We start from the raw sequence: 25,099 nt of genomic DNA, 5'->3' as shown, positions 1-25,099 counted from the left end.
AAAATAATACCTGAATAAGTTTCACACATTTAATACATATTTGTACATTCAACACACTCTTGACTCCCCAAAGGAGACCATGATCCTTCTCTCTTACAAAATTTCCTGGCTGGCTTTCTCCCAGACCAGAGGATGCTTTCTTACCCTTGCCTCGGGACCCCACAGGCTTTCAGTGACCTTCCAGATGACCAGGCTTCAATGGGCGTCCCGGCCCACGAGGAGGAGAGCAGCCCCACGGGATACCGCAGAGTGTCATGCAGGTAACGCCCAAAGAGCCAGCACACTGCTGACATGTACGTGAAATTGCCATGGCCCAAGTTTTCTGTTCAGAGAAACAGTTAAAGAAAAACAGTCACGGAAAAAGTAGATGGATACGGACTGCAGCTCCTAGGTGGGTCTAGGTGAGAAGAATGGGTGTGGGTCAGGCCTTGCATTTCTTTCTGAGACTTTCCAAGAGCAGGATAAGATTGAGAGGCAGCTGTCTCGCTAGCAGAAAGCCAAAGGCTCTCTGGCCAGGCAAGCAGGCATCCCCCTGCTTCCCCACCATGTGCAGGGCCCTGAGAATCTAGGAAGATTAATACTCCCTGCAATAGGTGAGGGGCAGAAAGGCCGCTGGCCCCCATTCCACCCTCACCTACGTGCTCCTCTTTCCCAGCATCCATCCCCACTTAGCTCTGTGGAAGGGAACAAGCAAGCATGGGGCAATGTCGATAAGAAAGGTATATTTTTTCTGGGTAGTTTTATACCCAATTTTATAGCTATGGTAATGAAAGCAAGAACAAACAAGTGATGGGGAGTTTGGCCAAAAGGGAATGTAACAGAAACCAAAACCAGTGTTTAAATGTTCAGCATCGGGACTTCCCTGGTAGTCCAGTGGTAAAGAATCCGCCTTACAATGCAGGGGACGGAGGTTTGATCCCTGGTCAGGGAACTAAGATCCCACATGCAGCGGGGCAACTAAGCCCACGTGCCACAACTACTGAGCTCGTGTGCCTCAACTAGAGAGCCTGTGTGCCGCAAACTACGGAGCCCATGTGCCCTGGAGCCCGCGCGCCACAACTAGAGAGAGAAAACCCACACACCACAACTAGAGAGAAGCCCGCATGCCACAACTAAGACCCAACAAATAAATAAATAAATAAATCTTTTAAAAATAAATAAATGTTCAGCATCATCTAGCTCATTCGTCCATACAGCCCGGTAACCAACACAGACCAGAAGAGGCAATTTCCATGTTAGAAGAAAGCTGGTGAAGAGGGGAACGTAAGGGGCTTCCCTGGTGGTGCAGTGGTTAAGAATCTGCCTGCCAATGCAAGGGACACGGGTTCGAGCCCTGGCCCGGGAAGATCCCACATGCCGTGGAGCAACTAAGCCCGTGCACCACAACTACTGAGCCTGCGCTCAGGAGCCCGCAAGCCACAACTACTGAGCCCACGTGCCACAACTACTGAAGCCTGCGTGCCTAGAGCCCGTGCTCCACAACAAGAGAAGCCACCGCAATGAGAAGCCCATGCACCGCAACGAAGAGTAGCCCCTGCTCGCTGCAACTAGAGAAAGCCTGCCCACAGCAATGACGACCCAACACAGCCAAAAAAAAAACCAAAACAAATAAATTAATTAATTAAAAAAAAAAAAGGAGGGGAACGTGAACACACACAGCTGATGGTATCGATCCAATCCAACAGCTGTTAAAGAACCACTACGTGTAAATCACTGGCTTGGCATGTGAAAGATCAAAACTCAATACAGTTCGGCTCTCAAAACGTGGATAGCGTTAATAGTAGGAATTGAAGTCAGTTTCAAATCAATTAAAATGGATTGAGCGCCCACCAGGTGCCAGGCGCTTCTAGATGATAGGGGTACAGTAATTAAAGGGACGTGGAGAGACATGGAACCTCTCCTCAGAGGTCTTATATTCTACAGAATAAGACAAATATTCAGCTGAGTAAAACAGATGGCAAAATATGGTTTAGTGCTTTAAGAGGTATAAACAAGTGTTAAGGGGTTTTAACGGCAAGAGAAAGAATATGAAATGAAAAGCAGATCATTAAATACCAGGTGAGGGCGGACCTCCTTCCATGTGCTCCGGGCATACTCTGTGCCTGGTGTTTCCCTCACCCCACTAAACCCTTAGGACTTCTATATTCTCCATGTCTGGCACCCAGTGCAGAGTCAGTGAATGTTCGTTGGCTGGTGCTGGGTAGCTGTGGGCAGCTGGAATAAAGGTGACTCACTGATGGGCAGGTAGAGGGAAGAGGTAATTAAGCGGGAAGGGGAGGGAGGTGGGGCGGCCCTGAAAGACAGGAGTCCAGGAAGTACAGCTGGCATTCTAGGCAGAAGAAACAGTATGTACAAAGGCACGTAAAACTGGACAGTTTTTAAAGTATTTGCCTAGAGCATAGATTACAAAAGGAGAATGGTATAAGATAAAACTGGAGGGGGGGTTAGAGGCACATCTTGGGGTAAAGGAAACGGAAGCCGCTTGCAAATGCGTGAGAATGAGAATGTGTGGTGGGCAGCACAACCCCCAGAGGTGTCCGGAGTCCAACGCCTGGAACCTGTGAATGAACCTTACGTGGCTAAAGGGACATCGCAGGTGTTTTCAAGAGTAAGGACTAGAGAGGGGGTGATTGTCCTGAATTATCTAGATAGGGCCAAGCTAATTCCAGGAGTCTTTAAAATCAGAGACCCTTCCCAGCTGCAGTCAGAGATATGAGGGCAGTAGAAGAGGCTGCAGAGACTGGAAATGTGAGAGGGGCTTGCCCTGCGAGGCTCTTCCCCACACACCTGCGTGGCCTCACCTCTGTCAGGTTATTACGGAAATGCTGCCTTTCTCAGCTGGGACCTCCGTGGCCACTCTAAGCTGGAAACCACCACCCCATCCCAGCCCCAGAAGTACTGCCCCCCTTCCCTGATGTATTTTATGTACTTATTTCTGTCTCAGCAAGCACCACCATCTAACCTATCCCTTGATGCTCAAAAATTTGAGTCTCTGAGTTCAGAGAGTGAAATGGAGCCGACAGCAAGGTATAATACCTTATCCAAATCTAATTGATTCCTGAGTTTTGGATGACATGCATTAAGAGTTCACGGACCAAAGGATTCATTAAAAAGTTTACCCAAATCTATTCAGTTCCTGAGTTCTTAAAGGGAAAGTTCTGACAGTGTGATACTGAATAGTATCAATACTTCGTATATAATTTACTAATTTTATTATTCGTTTTCTGTATTCCCTCACTAGACTGTAAGCTCCATCCAGGAGACCAGGCGTGCCTGCCCGCTTTATTCTCTGCTATATCCCCAGCACTTAGAATAGCGCCTAGCTCATAGTGGGCATCCAAACATTGGCTGAATGAATTAATACTTGAAAATGTAGGAGCAATTGAGGTTACCAAGGTAAAGCTTGTACAGGTGAAAGAGAAAACGGACCAGAAAGAGCACAAGCGACCATGTCTGGAGGAAGGGACTGAAGAAAGCAAACAAACAGGCAGGGAGAGGACAGAGAGGGCGAACGAAGGAAAGGAAGTACCAAGCAAGCTCAGAGGAAGGCGCAGCTTCTAAAAGCAACAGTCAGCAGTGCCGATGCTACGGGGTGTCCAGAGTGCATGGTAGAAGAACAGCAGTAACCTTGGGGGAACCAGTTGTTGACCTGGACGCAGAAGCCAGATTATAAAGGGTTAGAGTGAACACGTTGGAAGGCAATGAAGATGTTCTAAAAAGGTTTAACAGAGCAAAGGAGAGAGGTGAGGTACCAGGAGAAGGGTGTGTGTTATGCTTTGCTTCGCTTGGTTTTGTTAGAATAAAAGAAAAGCAGAGCTCTGAGGGCGGGGGGCTGTGTCTGCCCCAATCACAGCTGCACCCTCGGGGCCTAGATCAGAGCCTGACACAGAGCAGCCTGAACTAAAGATTTCGCGCAGACTGGACGGTGGGGTAAAAGGACAGAGCCTGAGGGATAAGAGAAGGCCCTGGAGAAGGTAAGAGCCCGCATCAGAGGCAGACCTAGAAGGAAACAGTCAGCTGTGTTCAGACACAGAAACAAAGGAAGAAAGAGAAGAGGAGAAGAGAGCGTCAGGCGCTGAAGAGATGCTGGCGGAGCTTGAGCTGAGTGGCCTCAATGGGACTGACGAAGTTGGAGGAAGCGCCATCTCCTCAGAGCAAGGGGGCAAGAGTCACTGTGGAGTCTTGGGAAGAAATGTATGAAACAGGTGCCATCAGGAATGGGGGAGGGGTCGACAAGAAATGAATAAAAGGATGAAATAGATCAGAACCTAATTCAGGATCACAGATTGCAAGCAGGGCACCAGCCCCTCACAGAAGAGATGGCACGCGTTCCAGCGACCACTTACCCAAGGTGGGCTTGGACCACCGCAAATCAACCTCGGCAAGGTCCTCCAGCTCCTGCTGAGCCTGGTTGAGAGACACGGAGAGGATGTGGACAGACTGATAGGCAGCTGTGTTCGACAGCTCGCTTGTGGCATTAAATATCTGGAAAAGAAGCAGGAACGTCATTTCCGACACCAACCTAGCGGATGGTCAACGATGCTACTGCCTCCTGGTACACACCAACCCTCCGAGCTCCTTCTGAGCCTTTAGGATACCAAAACCAAATGAATAATCAGAACCAGTGGTGGGCTGGTCCGGATCGCCTTGATCCACAGAGACCATGATAAATCATGTCCCCAAAGAAGGTGGGAACACAATGAAATCTGAGATCTCAAAGACAAGTCTGTGTTAGATGAGAGGAGCTGTGGATGGGTTTAGGCTAAAGAAGGCCGATATCTTGAACGAAAATACTTCTATTAAGAAAAAGTATTTGTTAACATAAAGCCATGGCATTAACTTTTTTTTTAAATGGAGCCAAAAAGGCTGTGGGGAGGTAAGTTTATGTAATCCATAGGCCATGAGAGATGTATATTCAAAAGAAACACACCTGAGAAACGATTTTTGAACTCCTGAAACATCCTGAAATCAGCCTCAAGATGCTTATCTCCTCATCTCAGTCCTGGAAAATCACCCAGGAAAAACACGGGAGGCCTGGCAGTGTGAAAGGTGGTGTTCAGGGTGATGGCTGACAACAGTCCCAAGAAACCAGACAAAGAAAAGGGTCCGTCCAAAGACACAGCACTTTTTCCCAAAGCACTTTATGAAACCTCACCAGTTGCCAAGAGCGTGACAGGACTGGCTTAGGGTTCTTCTGGACACGAATGTGTGTGCTACACCGACTGGTTTCATTGTTAGTCCTGTGAAGCATCATTCCTCTCTGGGCTTACATGTAAGTGCTATCTCCTTCAATCCTGATTTTTCAGTAGTTATGTTTCTCTTTATTTTAAAAAGAACGTATCATAAATATATTGTTTTGCTTTCTAATTAGTGTTTGTTTTTCCTGGTCTTCTCTCCATCCCCCTGGACAGTCTGGTCTTCCCAAAACAAAGGCCTAACAGGAGCCTCCAGAAGGCCAGTTATCACTGGCCTCCGGGAACAAGAGCTCCAGCTGAGACAGGACTGCCACAGCGAGAGGCACAGGAGGCTGGGCCGCTTTCCATTGGCCGCTGGCCACAGAGTGTGCAGCTGGCTGGCTTTCCCTCCCACCCGCCACAGAGAATGCAGCTGGCCTCGCCGCTGCAGTGTAGGAGCAGCCAGAGCGCCTCCACAGAGCATTTCATTGAAATGCGCTGCCCCCTGAATCGCCTTTTGACTTGCCGCTGAGCCTGCTGTGGCCAATAAGACGGCCAGATGCAAAAGAAATGGCTCTTTAGGTCCCAGTGGGAGCCGCAGCCTGAAATGCTCCCTGGGTAATGGCAGCTCTAGGCTGTCAGGGTTACTGGTCTTTCCACACATGGTCTCAGGAAAATTCCATAGGAAATCCAGACCTGCTTGTTCAGGATCTTCCCTGGCAAGTTTCATGTAAAATAAACATTAAAGACTAAGAAGAGACTAATGCACTCACAGTATATTTTGGCAGGGAAGTTATTTTTCAGCAGCAAGTACCTGTAAAAAGTCGCCTCCCTTGAAATTCAGTTCTGCACCAAGCACTAAGGATCGTATGTTGCTTCCATGGAAACAGGGGATGAAACTGCTTCTCTCCACCCACACCAGCTTCTGCGCCGACTGGGAACTCCAGTGCCTCCTCGCAATGAGACGCTAGTTTCAGGGGGCAGTGCAGGGAACATGCGTCTTGTCTTTTAGACCCGTTGCTAACACTGTAGAGTACTGCAAGGCCAACAGAATTGGCGGGAGCGGGGCGGGGCGGGGCTTGGCATCCTCCTCTGTTGTTACCAGCACACAGAACTGGATCCAAAGCATTGGCTGGAAAACTTCCATTTTCAAACTCACATTTGTGTATTATTTCAAGCCAAAGCTCGAAAGCCACAGTAAGTGTTAGCAAAAATGGGGGTGGGGGGAAATTCTTGCTGCATCTGATGACAATTACTTCTGAAATTGGTATCCTGTCCCAATACCACCAAGCCTTTTTGATGGAAGGATTTCCTTGGGGATACTGGCAGCAAACTTAGGAATAAAGAGATTTCAGGAAGATTTTCATTTAAATGACACTTGGTTTCCCTGCTGATGAGAGGGGAAGCCTTACTCCATCTGCTGAGATCAAATTTCATCTCATCAAACACCTCAGTGTAATTATTTTTCTACCAAGTATTGAAATGAGGATGTAAATGAATACCAAGGTATTTGAAGTCATTAAGGCTGCAGCGACTGGGAGAGCCCTACCACCTCTCTGGGGACCCGCAGTTCACCATCAAAGCAGCTGCTCACTGGTGTTCATTTTGTAACCTTTATACTACATTCTTGAATTAATGAAGAAACGTCAAGAATCTATTTCCTCAGAGAATCTTGGCATGGGGTCTGCACAGGGGAGCAAGGCATGTGTGTCAATGTGTGTGTGTATGTGCACACAAGTGCATGCACTGACGGACACAGGGAAACTTTACTTAAAAGAATTTGGATCCTGTATGTTACTTTACCTTCTACCACAGTACAATATAGCAGATTTAGTTCAGAGAATAACTACAAATAAGCCAGTCATCACAACTCCTATGAATCTGGTATTGTAATGTGGCACCAGCCCTTCTCTTCTGGATTTTAATTCCCCTATTTGTAAAGCAGGAATGTGGGGATTGCTGAGATATTGAAAAATGGGCTTTCTATCTAATGTTGGCCATCTTCTTCCGAGCTAACTAGAAATATCCAAGTCTTAAGACATACCCTGACTTAGGAGGTGACAGATGAACATTTAGACTTTCCTCCATTTATAAACATCTCACTCAGTGTTATAAATAACACTTGATTTTAAAATTCCACTTTACCCTAACAACAAGATGGGCATACAATCTGCCATTTCCCTCATTTGACTGTGAAGAGTGGTTGGTTATAGTGGAAATCTTATCTCCTCAGAAAAGTCACATGGAGGGAGAGAAGGAAAAAGACAGAGACTATGTGTGTACACGCGCGTGTGTGTTGGGAGTCTTCAGGGGGAAAGGAGCAAGTGGAATCAAGGAGGAGTCATGTGAAGCATCCTTTTGATCAAAAAATAAAGTTCTACCGAGGGTTAAGAGACTAGAAAACTTGCCTTTTGGTACTGTTAGCCCCTAAAATTCAGTCTTGCAGACTAAGTGCGTGATTTAAAACAAACAAATAAAAAAAATTAACACTTGTCTTTTTCAGATGGAATCTTTTTTCTATTTCCCTGTATCTCAGAGCTTGTAGCCCTAGTTTAATACAGAATATGCTTAAGAGTAAATTCCAGGCAGAAAGAATGTGTTCTGTCTTAACAATCAAAATCTGATTAAGCTTGACAGAAAATGGGATGAGATCCCCTGGCACAGATTGCGGCTGAAAACCTGACTGTACAGATACAAATAGATCTGGTCCGTGCCTTTCTGTGCAAACAGAGAACTGTAATTAAAGCAGTAAGGAAAATACTGTTTTCCTTAATGAGTTAACAGCAATCCCACTTCTATATAAAACCATGCTTTCTATCAAGAGAGAAAACTTCAATTTTGCTTCTATTCACTTATGTTAAAAGGGAGCCCAGTTAAAGCCCAGTTAAAGTCCAGTTTAATAAACATTTAAATTCAAAAGGTTTCTGTATACTTAAGTAGGGCAGGAAGCAAGACTAAGAAAAATATTGGTTAGGAAGACATAAATGCAAGAATTTAGATTTTTAAATAGAAAACTAATAATGAAAGGAAGTAGATATGTCCAGAGTAGAATCTTTTTAGGAGCATTATTTATTAATTGGTTAAAAAAAGGAAAAAAAAAAAAGGAAGAAACCATAAGGGGTAGAAGCTATAGAAGGAAAACAAGAAATCATAAGTATGCGCAAGGACTCAATTTTATAAATTTTCTAAAAAAGATTAATTGAGATCATGGTCTAGCTGTAGAGGTTTTTAAATCTCAAATTTAAATATTTCTCAAAGATGGAGAAGTAGATAATGGAAAAAAGGCAAGGAAATAAAAATCAACTTGAGGAGGAACTGAGTTTTAGAGAAAAAGCTAGGGAAGACAATCTTTTCAAGATCTTAACCTATTAAAGGAAACAAATGAAAGTACACATCAAAGTATATAAACATATTAGTTCTGATGAATAATGCAAATTAAATCATTTATTCCTAAGATTCTTATTTATATAATGTGCCTCTTTATTGTAAACTGAGCCTTCGATAGATATTTAAGATATCAGTTAGGTGAATATCAGTTTCTTGATTTTTTAACTTGCTCTTAAAAATTATAGTTATTTCATGCTCATTATAGAAAAATCAAAAAATACAGACAAGCAAAGAAAACTAATTCCAATTTCAAATGTGCCAAAGAATTTAACTCACACTAACTTCTCTGGATGTCTGATACTGAGTGAAAAATATTTACTCATCTTTCAGCAATATTTTAAGCTGATAATCTTTAAATATGTCTATGAACTTGCTACTGTCCAGCCCTTATCCTAATATAAATGAAACAGCAATGGTCTCGCTTACTTTTATTTTGAAATCAGATAGCTTCCACTAAACAAAGCAATGACAATTCTGAGGCCCAAAAGCAATAACCCCATCACACCGTACCTAGAAATCCACTCTCTTTATTCTAGACTGTTTTTGTGCTCAATTAGAAGGTGGAGTTGTTTTTAAAAAGAAATCTCAGTGCTAAAGACATTTAGCACCAAGGCTTTTGTTCTACCACCATTGTCTTGCTAGGATACCAATTAACAATTAAGAAACTTTCTCCCTTGATAACTCTTTCAATGTCCTTTTTATCCAGCGTTACTTAAGAGACCTCACTCATCGTGTGTCAGAGGGGCCCTATCCTCTAATAGCAATGGGGACAGGAACACTTCAAGATGAGTTTCATCACTGACAACGTATTGGCAGGTCGGCATTCCCTTGTTCTGTCCCACTTGATTCTCCAGGTACTGTATATGCCCCATCCCCTACCTGGGAGCTCATGTAGTGCTCTTCCTCCCGACATTCTATCAGTGTAAACAAGAGCCCAGTGAAGTCTCTCTATAGCTACAATAAGGGAGAGAAAAATGCTAGTTCTCAAAATTTAAGAAAAATTAATCTTCAAAGGCCATGACTGAAACAGAGAAAAAAACTGACACTAACAAAAGAAATCCTAGGCTATGAAAAAGTTGAGCAAAAAGAGTCATCAATGGCTCTTATTTCTGTGTAAAAAAATATATATATATTAATTTGATATATGAATATATATATCAATTTGACACATGACCCCTAACTGAAGTATCAAGGTGTCTGCGTGCGGCTTACCTTGGGATGGTTCAACAATAACAACAACAAACAGATAAATCAAATATGGCAAAATACTTACAACTGTCGATCTAGGTGATGGATATATAGGTCTTTATAAGTCTCTTAACTTTTGTGTGTGTTTGATGTTTTTACAATAAAAAGCTTTTTAAAATAATGACATCTTATATTTAGACATTACTTTTCAATTTATAAGGGCCTTTTAGAGACAAACAAAATAGTTTAATCTTCATAATGGCCCAGTTAGTTAGGCCAGATATAGTTGTAGTACAGTCATTAAAACTAAGCCTGAGACATTTAATAAAATTCAACAAACTTTCATGATAAAAACTCTAAGACAAGTAGGAATAGAGGGAAATTTTCTCAATATGATAAAAGGCGTTTACGAAAAACCCACAGGTCACATCATAGAAAGACTGAAAGCTTCCTCCCTAAGACCAAGAACAAGACAAGGATGTCTGTTTTCATCACTGCTATTCAACATTGTACTGGAAGTTCTAGCCAGAGCTGTTAGACAAGATAAAAGAAATAAAAGCATCCAAATTGCAAAACAAAAAAGGTAAAACTATTTCTAACTTCAGATAATATGCTCCTATACATAGAAAATCCCAAAGAACCTATAAGAAAGCTACTAGAGCTAATAAACAAATTCAGCAAAGTTTCAGGGTACAACATCAAAATGCAAAAATCATTTGTTTCTATAAATGAGCAATGAACAATCCTAAAAGGAAATTAAGAAAGAAGTTCTATTTATAATAGTATGTAAAAGAAAAATACTTCAGAATAAATCTACCCAAGCAGGTAAAAGACTTGTACACTGAAAAACTATAAAATATTACTGAAAAAAAAAATAAGGAAGATCTAAATTAATAGAAAAACATTCTATGTTCATGGATAGGAAGACTTAACATTGTTAAAATGTCAGTACTACCCAAAGCAATCTACAAATTCAACACAATACCTATCAAAATTCCAACAACCTTTTTTGCAGAAATGGAAAATCATATCCTCACATTTATATGGAATTACAAGGGATCTTGAATAGCCAAAACAATCTTGAAAAAGAAGAATAAAGTTGGAGCAGTCACATGTCTCAACTTTGAAACTTACTACAAAGCTACAGTAATTAAAACAGTATGGTACTGCCATAAGAAGAGACATATAGACAAATGGAATAGACTAGAAAGCTGAGAAATAAACCCTCATATATACGACCAATGGATTTTTGAAAAAAGTGCCAAGACCATTCAATAGAGGAAGGACAGTGTTTTCAACAATTGATGCTGGGAGAACTGGCTATCCACTTGCAAAAGAATGAAGTTAGACCCTCACCTTACACTATATACAAAAAAGTGATTAAAACGGATCAAAGACCTAAACTTAAGAGATAAAACTAAAAAACTCTTAGAAGAAACATTGGGAAAATCTTCATGTCATTGGACTTGGCAACAATTTCAAGAAGATGATACTAAAAGCATAGACAACAAAAGAAAAAATAGATAAATTGAACTTCATAAAAATTAAAAACTTTTATGTATCAAAGGACACTCTCAAAAAAGTGAAATGACAAACTAAGAATGAGACAAAATATTTACAGATCGTGTATCTGACAAGCGATTAATACCTAGAAGATACAAATAATTCCTACAATTTAACAACAAGCAACCCAATTCAAAAACGGGCAAAGGGCCTAAGTAAACAATTTTCCAAATAAGACATACAAATGGCCAATAAATACATGAGATAATGCTCAACATCACTAGTCATTAGAGAATGCAAATCAAAACCACATTAAGATACCACTGCACACCTACTAGTGTGGCTATAATCAAGAAAATGGAAAGTAACACGTGTTAGAATGCAGTGAAATTAGAACCTTTGTATATTGCTGGTAGGAATGTAAAATGGTACAGCCCCTGTGGAAATGGTTTGGTGGTTCCTCAAAAGTTAAATATAGAACTAATCCAGCAACTCCACTCATAGGCATGTATCCAAAAGAATTGAAAGCAGGAACTGGAACAGATATCTGTACATCAATGTTCATAGCAGCATTACTCACAACAGCCAAAAGGTGGAAACAACCCAGGTGTTCATCAATAAATGAATGGATAAGCAAAATGTGGCATATACAATGGAATACAATTCAACCATAAACAGGGATGAAATTTTGATATATGCTACATGGATGAACCTTGAAAGCATGATCCTTAGCAAGATAAGTCAGACACAGAAGAACAAGTATTGTATGGTTCCACTTATATGAGGTACCTAGAAGAGGCAAATTCATAGAGAGAAAGCAGAATAGAGGTTACCAGGAGGCAGGAGGAAGGGGAAGGGGGGATTTATTGTTTAATGGGTACAGAGTATACATTGGGGATGATGAAAAAGTTTTGAGGGTAGATAGTGGTGATGGGTACACACAGCACTGTGAATATATTTAATGCCACTGAATTGTACACTTACCAACGATACATATTATGTTATATTCATTTTAACCACAATTTTTTAAAAGCATGTTTTACAAAGTTTCATGAATACCAAGTGATTTGCTCCAAGCCATACAACTAGTAAGAGGCAAAGCCAACATTCACTCTCAATTTTTAAATCTCCATGAAAACAAAAGACAGACTATGTTAGCTGCCCAGCATCCAAACAAAATCTAATTGTTTTGATTTCCTAGGCTCTCTCCAGAAGCTCATCTTCTAAGACCAATCAAAAAGAAGAGTAATCTACTTTGCCTTCAATTTGATATGAAATCTCCATTACCATCAAATACTCTGTAGCTTCTGCCTTTAGCCCAGGAAGGTGAGAAAATAGTGCCCCACGCACTGACACACTAGCCGTGACTAAGAAAGCAGGCTCTGGGGTCGCATTCATATCCTGGCTCCACAATTACACTGTGACCTTAGGCAGGGAACTTAACCTCAGATGGGCCAGTTTCCTCATCTGTGAGATAGGAATATCTTATAAGTACTTACCACATAAAGTTGTTAATCGAATTAATTAACACATGCAAAGAAAGCACTTAGAACAGATCTTGGCACACGGTAGAAAAAGAAGGCTTCTACCTCCTTCTCCTCCTTGCCCCTTTCCTCTTCCTCGTTTATCTTCCTCGTATCAACATTATTAACACTGAGACTCTGCAAATTACCTGTGAAACAGTCATCTGCATGTTACTTTGCCCACTGCAAAGCCAGACATCTCCAAATAAGACATCATGAATTCTCAGGGTGAAGTTCTTCCTCCCAAGAATCTGCTGTGCCATCACTTCATAAGGTCCACCAGGCTTCACAGGATCCAGTACCACCATCCAGCTATTAGAGTGTGCTGAAATAATAATAAGGCTCCAAGAATTAATCAATCAATCAACTAAAGTGAAATTAAAACCCAATCCTGTCATGCATCAGACTCATTTGTGGCGATTCCCAGCTTCTGTGATGAACTGGATTCAAAGCTATGAAGATTGGCCAAATTTCAGACAGGTCAACAGAAATAACAAAAGCAGCAGCGTAGCTATCTTTAATCTGTACCAATCCCTCCTTACTTTTAATCAAAGCATTTACAAGAAAAATAAATCACCCAGTTATAATCCTAAACGAGGATAGACAAAAATACACAGAGATTAAAATTCAAGGGAGTTTAATACAAAAACATAAAATAGAAATTCCTCCTATACCATCCAACTATCAATATTAACATAATCCTAATCTAACAGATTTACCCAGTGCCCCAAACTAACTTGTGAGCACAGGTTAGAGAAAATCACTTATCCTCTGAAACTGACTTGATGGTATCATCCTTGTCATCAACCCCCCAACTCCTCCCCCTGTTGCTCTCAGGGATTAATACCACCAGTGGTTCTGGGCTCTCTTATTAACAGTTAAACAGATGACACATAAAGAAGTAGTAGGAGGCACATAAATTAATCTCTCTTTGAAGAAGATATTGAGACTTGCCCAATTAATTATTTTCACAGAGTTATTTACCAGACTTAAGGTTTTTGAACGCAGTTTGGGAGATGAAAAGCTATCCAAGACCCTATTTCAGAAATTCATAGCATATTCCTTAGCAACCACCCCCCTACCACCTTCCCACCTCTCACCCACGCACACCACCACCGCTGCCAACATCATACTCGGAGACTTAAGAAAAATATCTTCCAAGTGGCAAAATTATGCCTAGGAGAACCAAACAACAGGAACAAAGTTGAAGAAACGAGAGGGAGAAAACAGACAAAATAGAGAGATGATTGTTTTAAAATAAATATTCTTGGACTTCCCTGGTGGCGCAGTGGTTAAGAATCTGCCTGCCAATGCAGGAAACACGGGTTCGAGCCCTGGTCCGGGAAGATCCCACATGCCACGGAGCAACTAAGCCCGTGTGCCACAACCACTGAGCCTGTGCTCTAGAGCTTGTGAGCCACAACTGCTGAGCCCGCGGGCCACAACTACTGAAGCCCACGTGCCTAGAGCCCATGCTCCGCAACGAGAAGCCACCACAATGAGAAGTCCACGCACCGCAATGAAGAGTAGCCCCCGCTCGCCACAACTAGAGAAAGCCCACGCGCAGCAACGAAGACCCAACGCAGCCAAAAATAAATAAATTAAATAAATAAATTTTTAAGAAAAGAAATTTATTTAAAAAATAAATATTCTTGGCATAATGCTGAAGAATATGGACTGATTTATAATTTGTGTCCATCGGATCAATGTAAATTCAAAGGGAAAGAATGGCAAGAGCTAGAAACGAGGCATTCTAAGGTTATTACACCAACCGGAAAAAATTAATTATAAAAAAACTAGCCAAGTGCCTACTCGTGCCAGACACTGTGCTAAGTTCCTCTTAATTAGTAAGAGCTAAGAAGAGAAGTCCAGCCTCACGGCAGGAGATTGGTAAAGGCTCAAACCATAAAGGATTACTCAGAGTCCTGTGGGAAGCATCCAAAACCCTCAGGCATCAGTGAAAGGGCACAGGTGGCTCCTCTCAGAAGCGCAACTGACTGAGCCTGCTACTCCCACCCCTGCGAGGTCAATTAAGCCCAGGACCAAACGTTCGCTATTGCTTTTAACATCACCAATAGTCACAGACATCAACATATTAAATGCAGAATTCACCTAAAGCAGAAAAATCACTGTTTTGGAAACAGTGGGCAGCTAGTACAGATTGTGTCGCACAGGTGTGATGTGCTCCGTATGGCTCTCTCGTCTGAGCAGGCAGACTCTCCAATCTGTCCCAACCGCAGCCTTGCCAAGGTCTTTCCAGACTTCTTGCACTGACGTTGCTTACTGGAGCTCTGTCCTCCTGCCACCAACATTACTCATTTGTGATGATGAGGTCAATCCCTAGAAAACCCAGGACAGGACTATTTTTGAGCCTTCTACTACTGTACAAGCTATTCCTAGTCCCTGCTGTTAATTAGGTATTTACATTTAGTCTCTATCCAGGCAATATGGCTGGTGTGGAAAAGTGCCTTCACCAGAGCTTCTGAAAAGCTTTGCTGCCCAGCAATAAAAAGACAAAGACGGAAAGGGGGGGATGTTGGGGCAAAACAGGTCAACACCATCTTACACCCGGAGGATGAGCTCCCTCTAGAGCCTAAAGCGTCTGAAGAGAACTAGGCATGGAGATCTGAGCCTTGTTCCCCAGGACTGCTCCCCCCCAGGAAACTGCTCGACTTCCACAAAGACCTTGCAGAACTTCCTTCTGTTCTAGTCCTCGAGTTCTTTTAGTTTCTAGCTCTTTTCCTCTCCCACTTCATAAGAGAAAAACTCTGACACAAGAATGAGTGTTAAGTAAAGTTAACTGCCACGCAAGGCAGGGGAAACCAGCTCCACTACAGAGGGGTTATTAATGGTCAAAGTAACTCAGAAATAATTTGTTTAAAACAATGTGGATTTACTGCCATGTAAGTATCGATATATACAAAAGAGAGCGGCCCTTGTGAAGACTGTTTCTTAGACTCAAGGCAAGGGTGGGACGTTTCACAAGGAGAATTGATTAGGCCTTGGCCTGTCCGTTAAGGACCGGTTGATGAAAGTGCAGCTGACCACAGGCCAGTGAAGTCCAGTTATAGATTTCAGAAACTGTGTTGACCCACCAAGTCCATTAGGTTGAGTCCAAGCAATAAAATTGAGTGATGGGACTTCCCTGGTGGCACGGTGGTTAAGAATCCGCCTGCCCATGCAGGCGACACGGGTTCGAGCCCTGGTCTAGGAAGATCCCACATGCCGCGGAGCAACTAAGCCCGTGCGCCACAACTACTGAGCCTGCGCTCTAGAGCTCGCGAGCCACAACTACTGAGCCCGCGTGCCACAACTACTGAAGCCCGCGCGCCTAAAGCCCGTGCTCCACAACAAGAGAAGCCACTGCAATGAGCAGCCTGTGCACCGCAGCGAAGAGGAGCCCCCGCTGGCCACAACTAGAGAAAGCCCGCGAGCAGCAACAAAGACCCAATGCAGCCAAACATACATACATACATAGATAAATAAATAAATAAATATATATATATTTTAAAAAAAATTGAGTGACAAACCACAAAGAGTTGAAGTTCACCATCCAGCTGGCTTTTGCTGAGCTTGATGGGCTTTCCGAGCAACAGCTGCTCTGGTTCCTTCCTCTGGGCCCCAATTATTTGCTATCTTGCGACATCTCTTACCAATCCGGGCTCAGGTTTCTGTAAATGCTCATTTTTGTTGCATTCAAATCTCTGCTTCCTCCCATTCTTTCTTCTTCTATCTAGGAAGATTCATGCCCTTCCTTCATTGTACAGCTACTGAGAGAGTTTACCGGATGCCAGGCACTCCATCAAGTAAATGGCAGAGAGTAAACCCCAGTCCTCCTGGGTTATACTGACAAGAAAGCCACGCAAACTGACTGGGGCTTTGTGTTTTCCGGCCCAATGGTTAGCGTATCTGGTGGCCTATTTCTCCCTGTCCCTCTTCTCTTCCTCTTCCAGCCAAGAGCATAAGTAAAGAACTCTCTCCATGTTCTCTCCATCTCCCTGACCAACCCCACCTCAAAATGGGAATAATAAACAATCTAAAGCCAAAAAATTAAAAGAATTTGTCTAGAGACATGATTAGTCATGAAGTGCATCTTGCTATTTTTTCTCTTTGCTATTCACATCAGATGTTAATTGTTTTTCAGGTTATTGTGCCAAATCTCAGAAACCAAGAAGAGAAAAAGGAAAATTATCCAACAACCTTTCCCTTCCCAAGAGGGAAAACCTAGAGCTGGAAGCAGCCCTAATCACCTCTTCCCCCACAGAAGCCTGGCACTTCACCAGGTGCAAACGGGTCCACTGGTTTGTGGAAGTGACCTGGAGCTAAAGAAGGCCTTACTGCCCAAACCGCCCCTGTCTGACCTGCATTATTCTGTATAAAGTTCATCTCCACCACCACCAAATATGAATGTAAAAAAAAAAAGCTTAACTATTTTTCTATCAATAAAACTGTTGATGCCAGTTACTTAAACTATAGCTTGCTATGGCAGGCACACCCTAAGGTGACCCCCAGTAAGTCACACCCTTGTACAGTCCCTCCCCTCAAGTGCAGGCAGAATATATGATTTGCTTCCAATCAACAGAAAATGGCAAACGGGATAAGATGCCATTCTCATGATTAAGTTACATTACATGGAAAAGATGAAGGCGTCTTGCAGATATAATTAAAATCCCTAATCAGTTGGCTTTAAATTAATCCAAAGGGAGATTATCCTGGGTGGGCCTGACCTAAATAAGGTGAGCCCTTTAAATAGGGTCTAGAGGTCAGAGATTTGAAGCAGCAGAAATGCTGCCATGAATTCTACAGGCACAAGGAAATGAATTTGCCAGCAACCTCAGGGTGCTTGGAAGCAAATCATTCCCTAGTCGAGCCTCTGGATGAGAATGTAGCCTAGCCAACACCTTGATTTCAGCCTTCTGAAACTCTGAGTAGAGAACCCAGATAAATGATGGTCAGGCTTCAGATCTACAGAAATTGTGAGATAGTAAAAGTGTGTTGTTTTAAGCACCTATGTTTGTGGTAACTTATTATGTGGCATAGAAAATTAGCACGCACGTTAACATTGCAACCAGGAGATTTTTAATTTTCTAAGAGGTTTGGGCCTTTTGTATTTTCTATTTACCTCAATCATGACAAATTCAGGCAGATACACCTTCAGTTTATCACCTACATATGCATCCCCCATGTGTGTCAAAGTGAGAGGATATAGACTATTTGCCCCAATTTTACTCCTTGTGTCTGAGAGAATCATCATGCATCACTTGACAACATGGCTTGAACAGGCCCAGAACCTGACATTCCAAGTCATCCCTCAGGTTTTAATTTTCCCAATGCTTAAGTGTCAGTCTGCTGGACAAAAACCTTTACGTTGTTAAATTCCACTTTGCTGTGGGCACCTAGGGGATTATAGGTAATAAGTTAAATATTAACAGAGATAGAGAGTCTGGCTGAAAATCCCAGAGTCATCATCAAAATTTAAATAGAAGTCAACCCTTCAATATGCCCTATAGTATCTCTTTTGAGAAACATTTTCTTCGCTGCCCTGTGAAATTTCTTACATGTCTATCTCTTTTATTCCAAATAACATTTTATCCATTTTGCTTCATGGGCAGGACAGAGCATGCCATCCACGGAAGTAGGTTTGTGGATCTGTATAAACCACAATACCTTTCTTCTCTCCCAAGCCAGTGTGGAGAGCCTAACAAATACATCTACCCGCCACCCCACCAATAACAATCTCTTTTCCTGTAAAATTACCTCAAGAGTCCATGAATCACTTGGCTCCCTTAAGTTGCTGCTGGATATTTTAACTCCAAACGAAGCATCACTTTGCAGTGAAGCAACTGAAGCATTACTTGAACCTAAATTGCTAAATGTGGAAGGACAGCATGAGACAGTGAGTTCTTGGAGGGTGGGCACATTCTTCTTTGTATTTTCTAGGGTTGCCAGCTCAGTGTTTTATACATAATAAGCCTTCGGTTAATGTTTATAGAATTGAACTCAAAATAAGTGAGCAAGTTCACTATCACAGTAAAGGAGAAGAGGGGCTCATCCCCTAATTATTACCTTTTATTCCTTCTCGTCACCACCTACCCTCCTGTCTCGTCTCTGGACACTCCAAATATTGGCCCTGCAACAGCCATGAAGGGGAAAAAACTAAAAATAATGCATAAGAACATTTTTAAAAACTGAAATGCTATGTATTATGTGCTTTCTCTATTTCTATGGCACTGTACAGTCTCTGTCTCCTAAATATTTACTGGTAATGTTATTTTTTAGCACTAAGGAAATCCTATTTATTGTTTTCAAACAATTACATCAATTCTTTAGATCTCTAAATCAATGTCTTTTTACTGAGAGTACCACTATCTGTACTCCGTACTGTTCATTTCTGAGATGGATGCAACACAAAAAGAAAGCACTGCTAGTCTCCTGAATTCTTCATTTTCAGTATATCCTACAAGTCACCAATAGCATTTAAATCTAACAGAGAACAACTTCTCAATCAGCTTAAGCTTCCCTTTCAGGTCTCTGAATTTCACCCAATAAGCTTCTTACCTTAAAAAGTCTTAAAACCCAAGAACTAGAAGCACTTACCTTGCATCTATGCCTGGTACTTAGTATTTCTTAATGTTTGCTGAATGGAAATGAATTATTAAAAGTCTGCACCAGCATCTGGATCACTCTGGATTGGATATCGGTCCTGTATATTGACAAAACTAATCAGGTAATCCTTGTTTTCAGGGGCCAATAAAATTTCCACAAGCTTCGCTGTCACATATATATTCAAGTCCCCTCTCAAACCACCAGCCTCCACATTAACTCCACCCCCCCAGAGAAGCCTCCTCACCTGACTCTCACCTCAACATCCCATAGCTCCGTAGTTACCTCTAACTAAGATACAACCAGGTCTCCACTTGACCCAGCCCTGAGCACACCTTCCTGCATCCGGTAACTCTGAGCTCCTCCGCATGCTATCTTATACATCTTTATCTCTCTCTCTTTTTTTTTTTTTTTTTTTTTACATCTTTATCTCTTCTAGACGGAGACTCCTTTTAGGACGTCTCTTCGTGAAGCCTGCTAATTGCTAATTCTCACCTATTTGAGAATTAGCCACTATTTGGGGTCAAGCCTTCAATGTCTATTGCCTAAATATCATAACAGCCTGCTAGCAGGTCCCACCACCTTTAGTCTCATGCATCTCCAATCCTTCTTCCACAGTGATGCCAGAGTAATCTTTCTAAAATACAAATCAGACTGTGTTATTTTGCTGCTTAAAATCCATCTATCCAAAGTACAGTGTACGCTCCATAGCAACGACAAACAAGCCTCCCTATGTTTCCAACCTTATCTCCTGCCATCCACCACTGGTCACACACCCCAGTGGTCCAGACAAACCAACCTGCCTGCCATTCCTCCAGTGACCCAGGCTCACTCACGCCTCCACGCCTTTGCCCAGGCTATTCCCTCTACCTGGCTTGCCCTGCTCATCTTTCAAAATAAGCCTTAGACTAAGTTAATTTTCCCTCTTAAGCACTCCCATAGCACTCTATACTTCCCCATTGTGGCACTTACTACACTTAACTGTAATTGCTTCTTATTTTTCTGTCTCTCCTCAAATCCATAAGCTTCATTAGGGGAGAGACCACATCTGTTTTGCTCATCACTGCATAACCAGTACCTGGCACAGTATCTGGCACTTAGTAGGCACTCAGTAAATATTTGAGTGACTGACTAAATATTATAATAATAATAGTAACAAAAATAACAACAGCTAACACTTCTTCAGTACTTATTGTGTGCCGGGCACTGTTCTAAGTACTTTAGATATGTTCATTCATTTAACCCTCACAATAATCCTAAATATTATTATCACTGCTATACAAATGAAGAAATTGTGACAGAGAGATGTTAAATTACATGTCCAATGTTATATAGCCATTAAGCGACAGAGTCAGGGTCTGAATGGGGATGGTGAATTCCAGAGCCTAGGTTCTTAACCCCTCCTCAATACTACCTCTCTTTTATATATGATTCAGTTCAAATGTCACCTTCAGTGGAAACCTTCCCTTACCAGCCAATCTGAGTTAGATGTTTCTCTTCTGGATCCCATGATACCCCATAACCACCTCCACCAGAGCACCTATCATACTGCACTACATGGCTTGGTATCTATTCCCATTATTCCATGAGCTCCTTGAGGACAGGGACTTTGGCCTGGTCTTATTTTTCTTTGTATCCTCAGTGCACATGGTAAATACTCAAAGAACTTTTATGGATGGATCGATGGATGGATCGATGGATGGATGGATAACCTGAGCTGGACTCTTAGCATTCATTTTCAGATCTCCAGCAGGTGGCAGAAGAAGACAAAAGCTGAGCGGAGGATGGCCTGTCTTACCTTTCACACTGGTCACTTTCTTCATGATGGTTTCCTGATCTTGGCACAGAGACACTGTCACTGTGGCTCCGGATACTCCATAGCCCCAAATCACTGCCCCTGCAGGCTCCTTCTGCAGCACCATGTAATCATCGATGTAGGAAGCAAAGCGAAAACCAACATCTAAAAAATTTAGCAAACACTTAGGAGAGCAGCGTTGGAGAGATTCATCACCAGATTGAATCTGGTTCAATGGCAAGGAACATACAGTCTTAATACATGAGAATTTGAAGATAACCAGTCCTTTTAATTTTCTAAAATGAGAGCTTATTCCTCCTGATTAGCTAAGCAACATAACAAGAACAGTTTCCAGCAATATGCATCACAGTACAAGATGACCAATAAGGAAAACTCACAAAGCCTAGGGCAACCCATTTACCACAAGCCTCCTCCCCTTCAAAGCTCTTCATCTTCCTTTGCTCTCAGGCTTGGCCCAAACGCTTGACTCTCTCCCCCAAAAATCACCAAAATGCTCTTTTTATGCACCTCACAGATGGTATTTATGAGAAAAATAAAACCACTTCCTTTCCCTACTTCGCATTACCACTCCCACTCCTCATAGCTGGGAATAAAGAAGGCTGCCTCTCTTCAACACAGCCTTTTCTAAACTTTTTCCCCACTCTTTATCTCCCCCTTTCCATCCTCTCAGTGTCGATTTCCCTCAAATAATTCTCCTTATCGTGTTTTTTGACAACCCACTGAAAATTCTAAATAAACATTTATGAATATCTGCAACCAGTCTGCTTCCTTCTAAGGTAAATTCAGATAAATTAAGATGCAAAAAATAAGGTCAGTGAGAGACAGAAGGTCAAAGTGTCTGAACAAAAGGTCTTTTGTTGCAATTCACCCATTTCACAAGCTAAATTATACAAAAAGAGAAGGAGCACTTGAAACTGTGGATTCTATTCTAGACAGTCACTAACAAGATTGAATAAGAATTCACTTTAACGATATCATTCCTATTTTTAACATCCAGCCTATATCGAAGTATTTTATTAATAAGAAGCATCTATCCAAATTATCTCAGTGGGTTCCTCATCAAAACTTCATAAGGGGGAAAAAAAACTTTTTTTAAGTTACATCCCAATTTGTCTGAACAAAACAGACAAAACTCCCTAGAAGAAAATAATTAACAAAATTAAGATTTTTTTAAAGGGTTTTAAACAAAAATGATAGGCAGGAAAGAGAATCAGAACTAACAAAGTTGACATTTTCCCCCCTGGAAGCTACAATGATGACAGCCCCTTAGGCTATACTTAACAGGGCAGCACAGCTAATGGGGTCTCCTACACAGACTTGGTGGCCTATTTGTCCTGCACTTCGAATAACAACCCAGTCCCTAGACATCCTCAGCTCTCTCTTAGGAGTTTGTTCCAGCATAAAACCTACATGACAATCAAAGATCATCCAGAAGACCCACTGGGCTGGAGATGCACAGCTACCAGGAGCAAAACGCTCTGCGAAGAGACTACAACAGCCCAGAATTGCATAAGCACGCTGGAGGGAAGGGAAGAGGCGCATGTGTGGGAAGGCCTTGTCTTGGGTGTTTTATATGGAACAAAACCTGAAAACCAAAGGCCTAAGAGCTGAGCAGAAAGAGGATGGGGTGGGGAAGGGATTGAAGGAAACTGGCTGCCGCAGGCATGAGCCCAGGCAAATAAGGGGCTCTGGAGGTGTGCGGCCTCCTTCTCAAATGTTGGGGAAAATAGTTTTCCCGGTCAGTCTGTTTTCGACAACACACATTCACTGAACCTCTTTGTGCATGGCTCTATTCTGAGTTAAAGAATTTTAGAGGTGGAAAGAATCTTTTACACCCTGGGGTATAATCACGTTATTTACTGATCAACAGACTGAGACCCAAGTAGATTAGGTAATTTTTTAAAATAGCTTGCATATTAATTCATTCACCAAATACTTAAAGATGCCTACTGTGTGCCAGACATGATTTTAAGCACTGAGGATGTAACAGTGAAAGAAAGAAAAAAAAAAGCAGGCAAAAATCTTTGCCAGCAGGGAGCTTACATTCTACTGGGGAGAGTAACTGTGTCAGGCAGAAAGCTAAACACAGTACAGATGTTAAACTTCTTTGGCCTCAAATCACATAGGTAGTTTAAGACAGGACAAGAAATCAAGCCACCTGATTCCAAAGTCACTGAAATTTCCACTCTGCCACAGTTAGATACTGGTGGTAAATCAAAAGACAAGTCATATTCCCTGTTCGTATAAAGCTCACATTCCAAGCTGATAAGAATAGACAGTGGAACATTACCAAGGAATTGAGCAATGGACAAAACAGGAGAACAAGAAAGGAGGTGGGACTGGTAATTGTGTTTGTCAAATAAAAGACACAACATTTGAATTTTTTTTAGGTCTTCAATGTTTTCTTTGGGTGTTGGAGTAGAAAAACAGGAATTAGTGTTCTGGGAAGTTAAAAGTAGACTTGACAAAATTAGGACAGTGGTTACCTCTGGTGAGGAACTGGTGGATGCACTAGGGAGGAATATCCACGGAGTCTCAATAAAACTGGCAACGTTCTAGTTCTTAAGTTGGGTGAAGTGCCTCTGGGTGTTCATTTTATCATTGCTACATACATGTTTGCACATTTCAACTATTACGTGATAAACATGAGCACAGGGGGAATGATTTGAAGGAAAGAAGTCAGGATATGCAACCAAATAAGGGAAGAAAATTAGGAGCATTAATAAATTAAAAAATAAAGTCATTGTTAATGAAGGTGATGTAACAATATGACCCAAAGGCAAAGATAAAATAGTGATGTTAAAGTTAACAGCCTTTAACAGAAAAATTAATAGAATAATGGCCCTATTCTCCTCTTTCCCCTCTCCCCACCTCATATACTGGACTCAAAGGTCACTGAGTGGGGATGAGTCAGGAAATGATATAAAGTGCTGCTAGTTTACACTTTTGTTAAACCCTGAAAAACCACTTAAGGGCTGCAGTTTGTCTGCATCTGGGTACTTTGCAGGTTCTTAGGCAGTGCAGTTATTTTTCTGCACTGTCTGTTCTCCCACCTCAACTTTCATTTCTGTTCTGTGACCCAGCATCCAGTCTGGGGTATTCAAATGACACGATATGACCTGGACAATAGTCACAGTGAGTCATCCCCCTCCCCCATGCCACGCATATTATCCCACCACCAGTGTCTGCGAGCTGCAGCAGGAATCAAAGCTGAGTCTTACATACTCTGAGCTAGTGAGGGGGTTGTATGTCTTAGCCCTAATCACCACTTAAACTAGGAAAATTTAATTCCCCCAAGCAACCCAGCCTGAAGCAAACCCTCCCCAGGGGCACCACTGAGGGGGCAGCACTGAAATGTTTTGGATGACTCAGTCACCAGTTTCCAAATATTATCTAACTAGCTTCGCCCCCTCCCCTTCGAGTTCCCCTGCAATTATTCAGACACTGAGGGCCTCGGTCTGGGCACATTTGGGCCTCCCCTCCTTAGATAAACCCAACTCGCCCGCTGCCCCACATGCTGCATCACAGGGGAGGTGGAAGGGAGTGGAGGAAGCGGACAGGCCGGGGCTCCTGCCCAGCGGACACCCGCAGCCGAGGCCTGGGTGGTGGAACCCGGCTCCTACCCGGGCTTCCTTCCCGGAGCTAGAGAGAAGGGCACGGGGGGCGGTCCTGCGGAGGACGCGGGACCTCGGAGCCCGCGCAGGCTGACGGACGGGCAGGGGTCGGGCCGAGCCCGGCCGCCTCACCTGCACTTGCGTCGGCCCGCAGGAGTAACGGCAGCAAGAGCCCAAACACAAATCCCGGCGCGACCATGTTTGAGAGGAGCCCTCACCCCGGCGCGGGCCTCGGGGCGGGAACGCCAGCGGAGGCGGGGCCGTTGGGGCGGGGCCTGCTCAGGGCGGAAA

General features: G+C 42.6%; 1 protein-coding gene across 3 annotated transcripts in view; it reads right to left on the bottom strand.

Annotated features, from left to right (window-relative positions):
* The window catches only part of SIAE (sialic acid acetylesterase), a 36,137-nt gene extending 11,109 nt beyond the window's left edge, over positions 1 to 25,028 (bottom strand). The window contains exons 1-5 of one of the 3 annotated variants that reach the window (XM_068556288.1): positions 24,941 to 25,028; positions 21,177 to 21,338; positions 12,925 to 13,100; positions 4,347 to 4,485; positions 145 to 322 (exon numbers count right to left, since the gene is read on the bottom strand). In XM_068556288.1, the coding sequence (XP_068412389.1) occupies positions 145 to 322; positions 4,347 to 4,485; positions 12,925 to 13,100; positions 21,177 to 21,338; positions 24,941 to 25,007 (722 nt within the window). In that variant the 5' untranslated portion in view covers positions 25,008 to 25,028. Of the gene's footprint in view, positions 1 to 144; positions 323 to 4,346; positions 4,486 to 12,924; positions 13,101 to 14,887; positions 15,059 to 18,841; positions 18,906 to 19,372; positions 19,443 to 21,176; positions 21,339 to 24,940 lie in introns of those variants that run through there. The other 2 variants (XM_068556289.1, XM_068556290.1) reach the window with 2 other exon arrangements.
* Between the last annotated feature and the right edge of the window lie 71 nt (positions 25,029 to 25,099).

The sequence above is a fragment of the Eschrichtius robustus genome, chromosome 11 (assembly GCF_028021215.1).
Source record: "Eschrichtius robustus isolate mEscRob2 chromosome 11, mEscRob2.pri, whole genome shotgun sequence".
NCBI classification, from domain to species: domain Eukaryota; kingdom Metazoa; phylum Chordata; class Mammalia; order Artiodactyla; family Eschrichtiidae; genus Eschrichtius; species Eschrichtius robustus.
The sequence above is the reverse complement of the archived record's forward strand: the minus strand, read 5'-3'. Positions and strand labels throughout refer to the sequence as shown.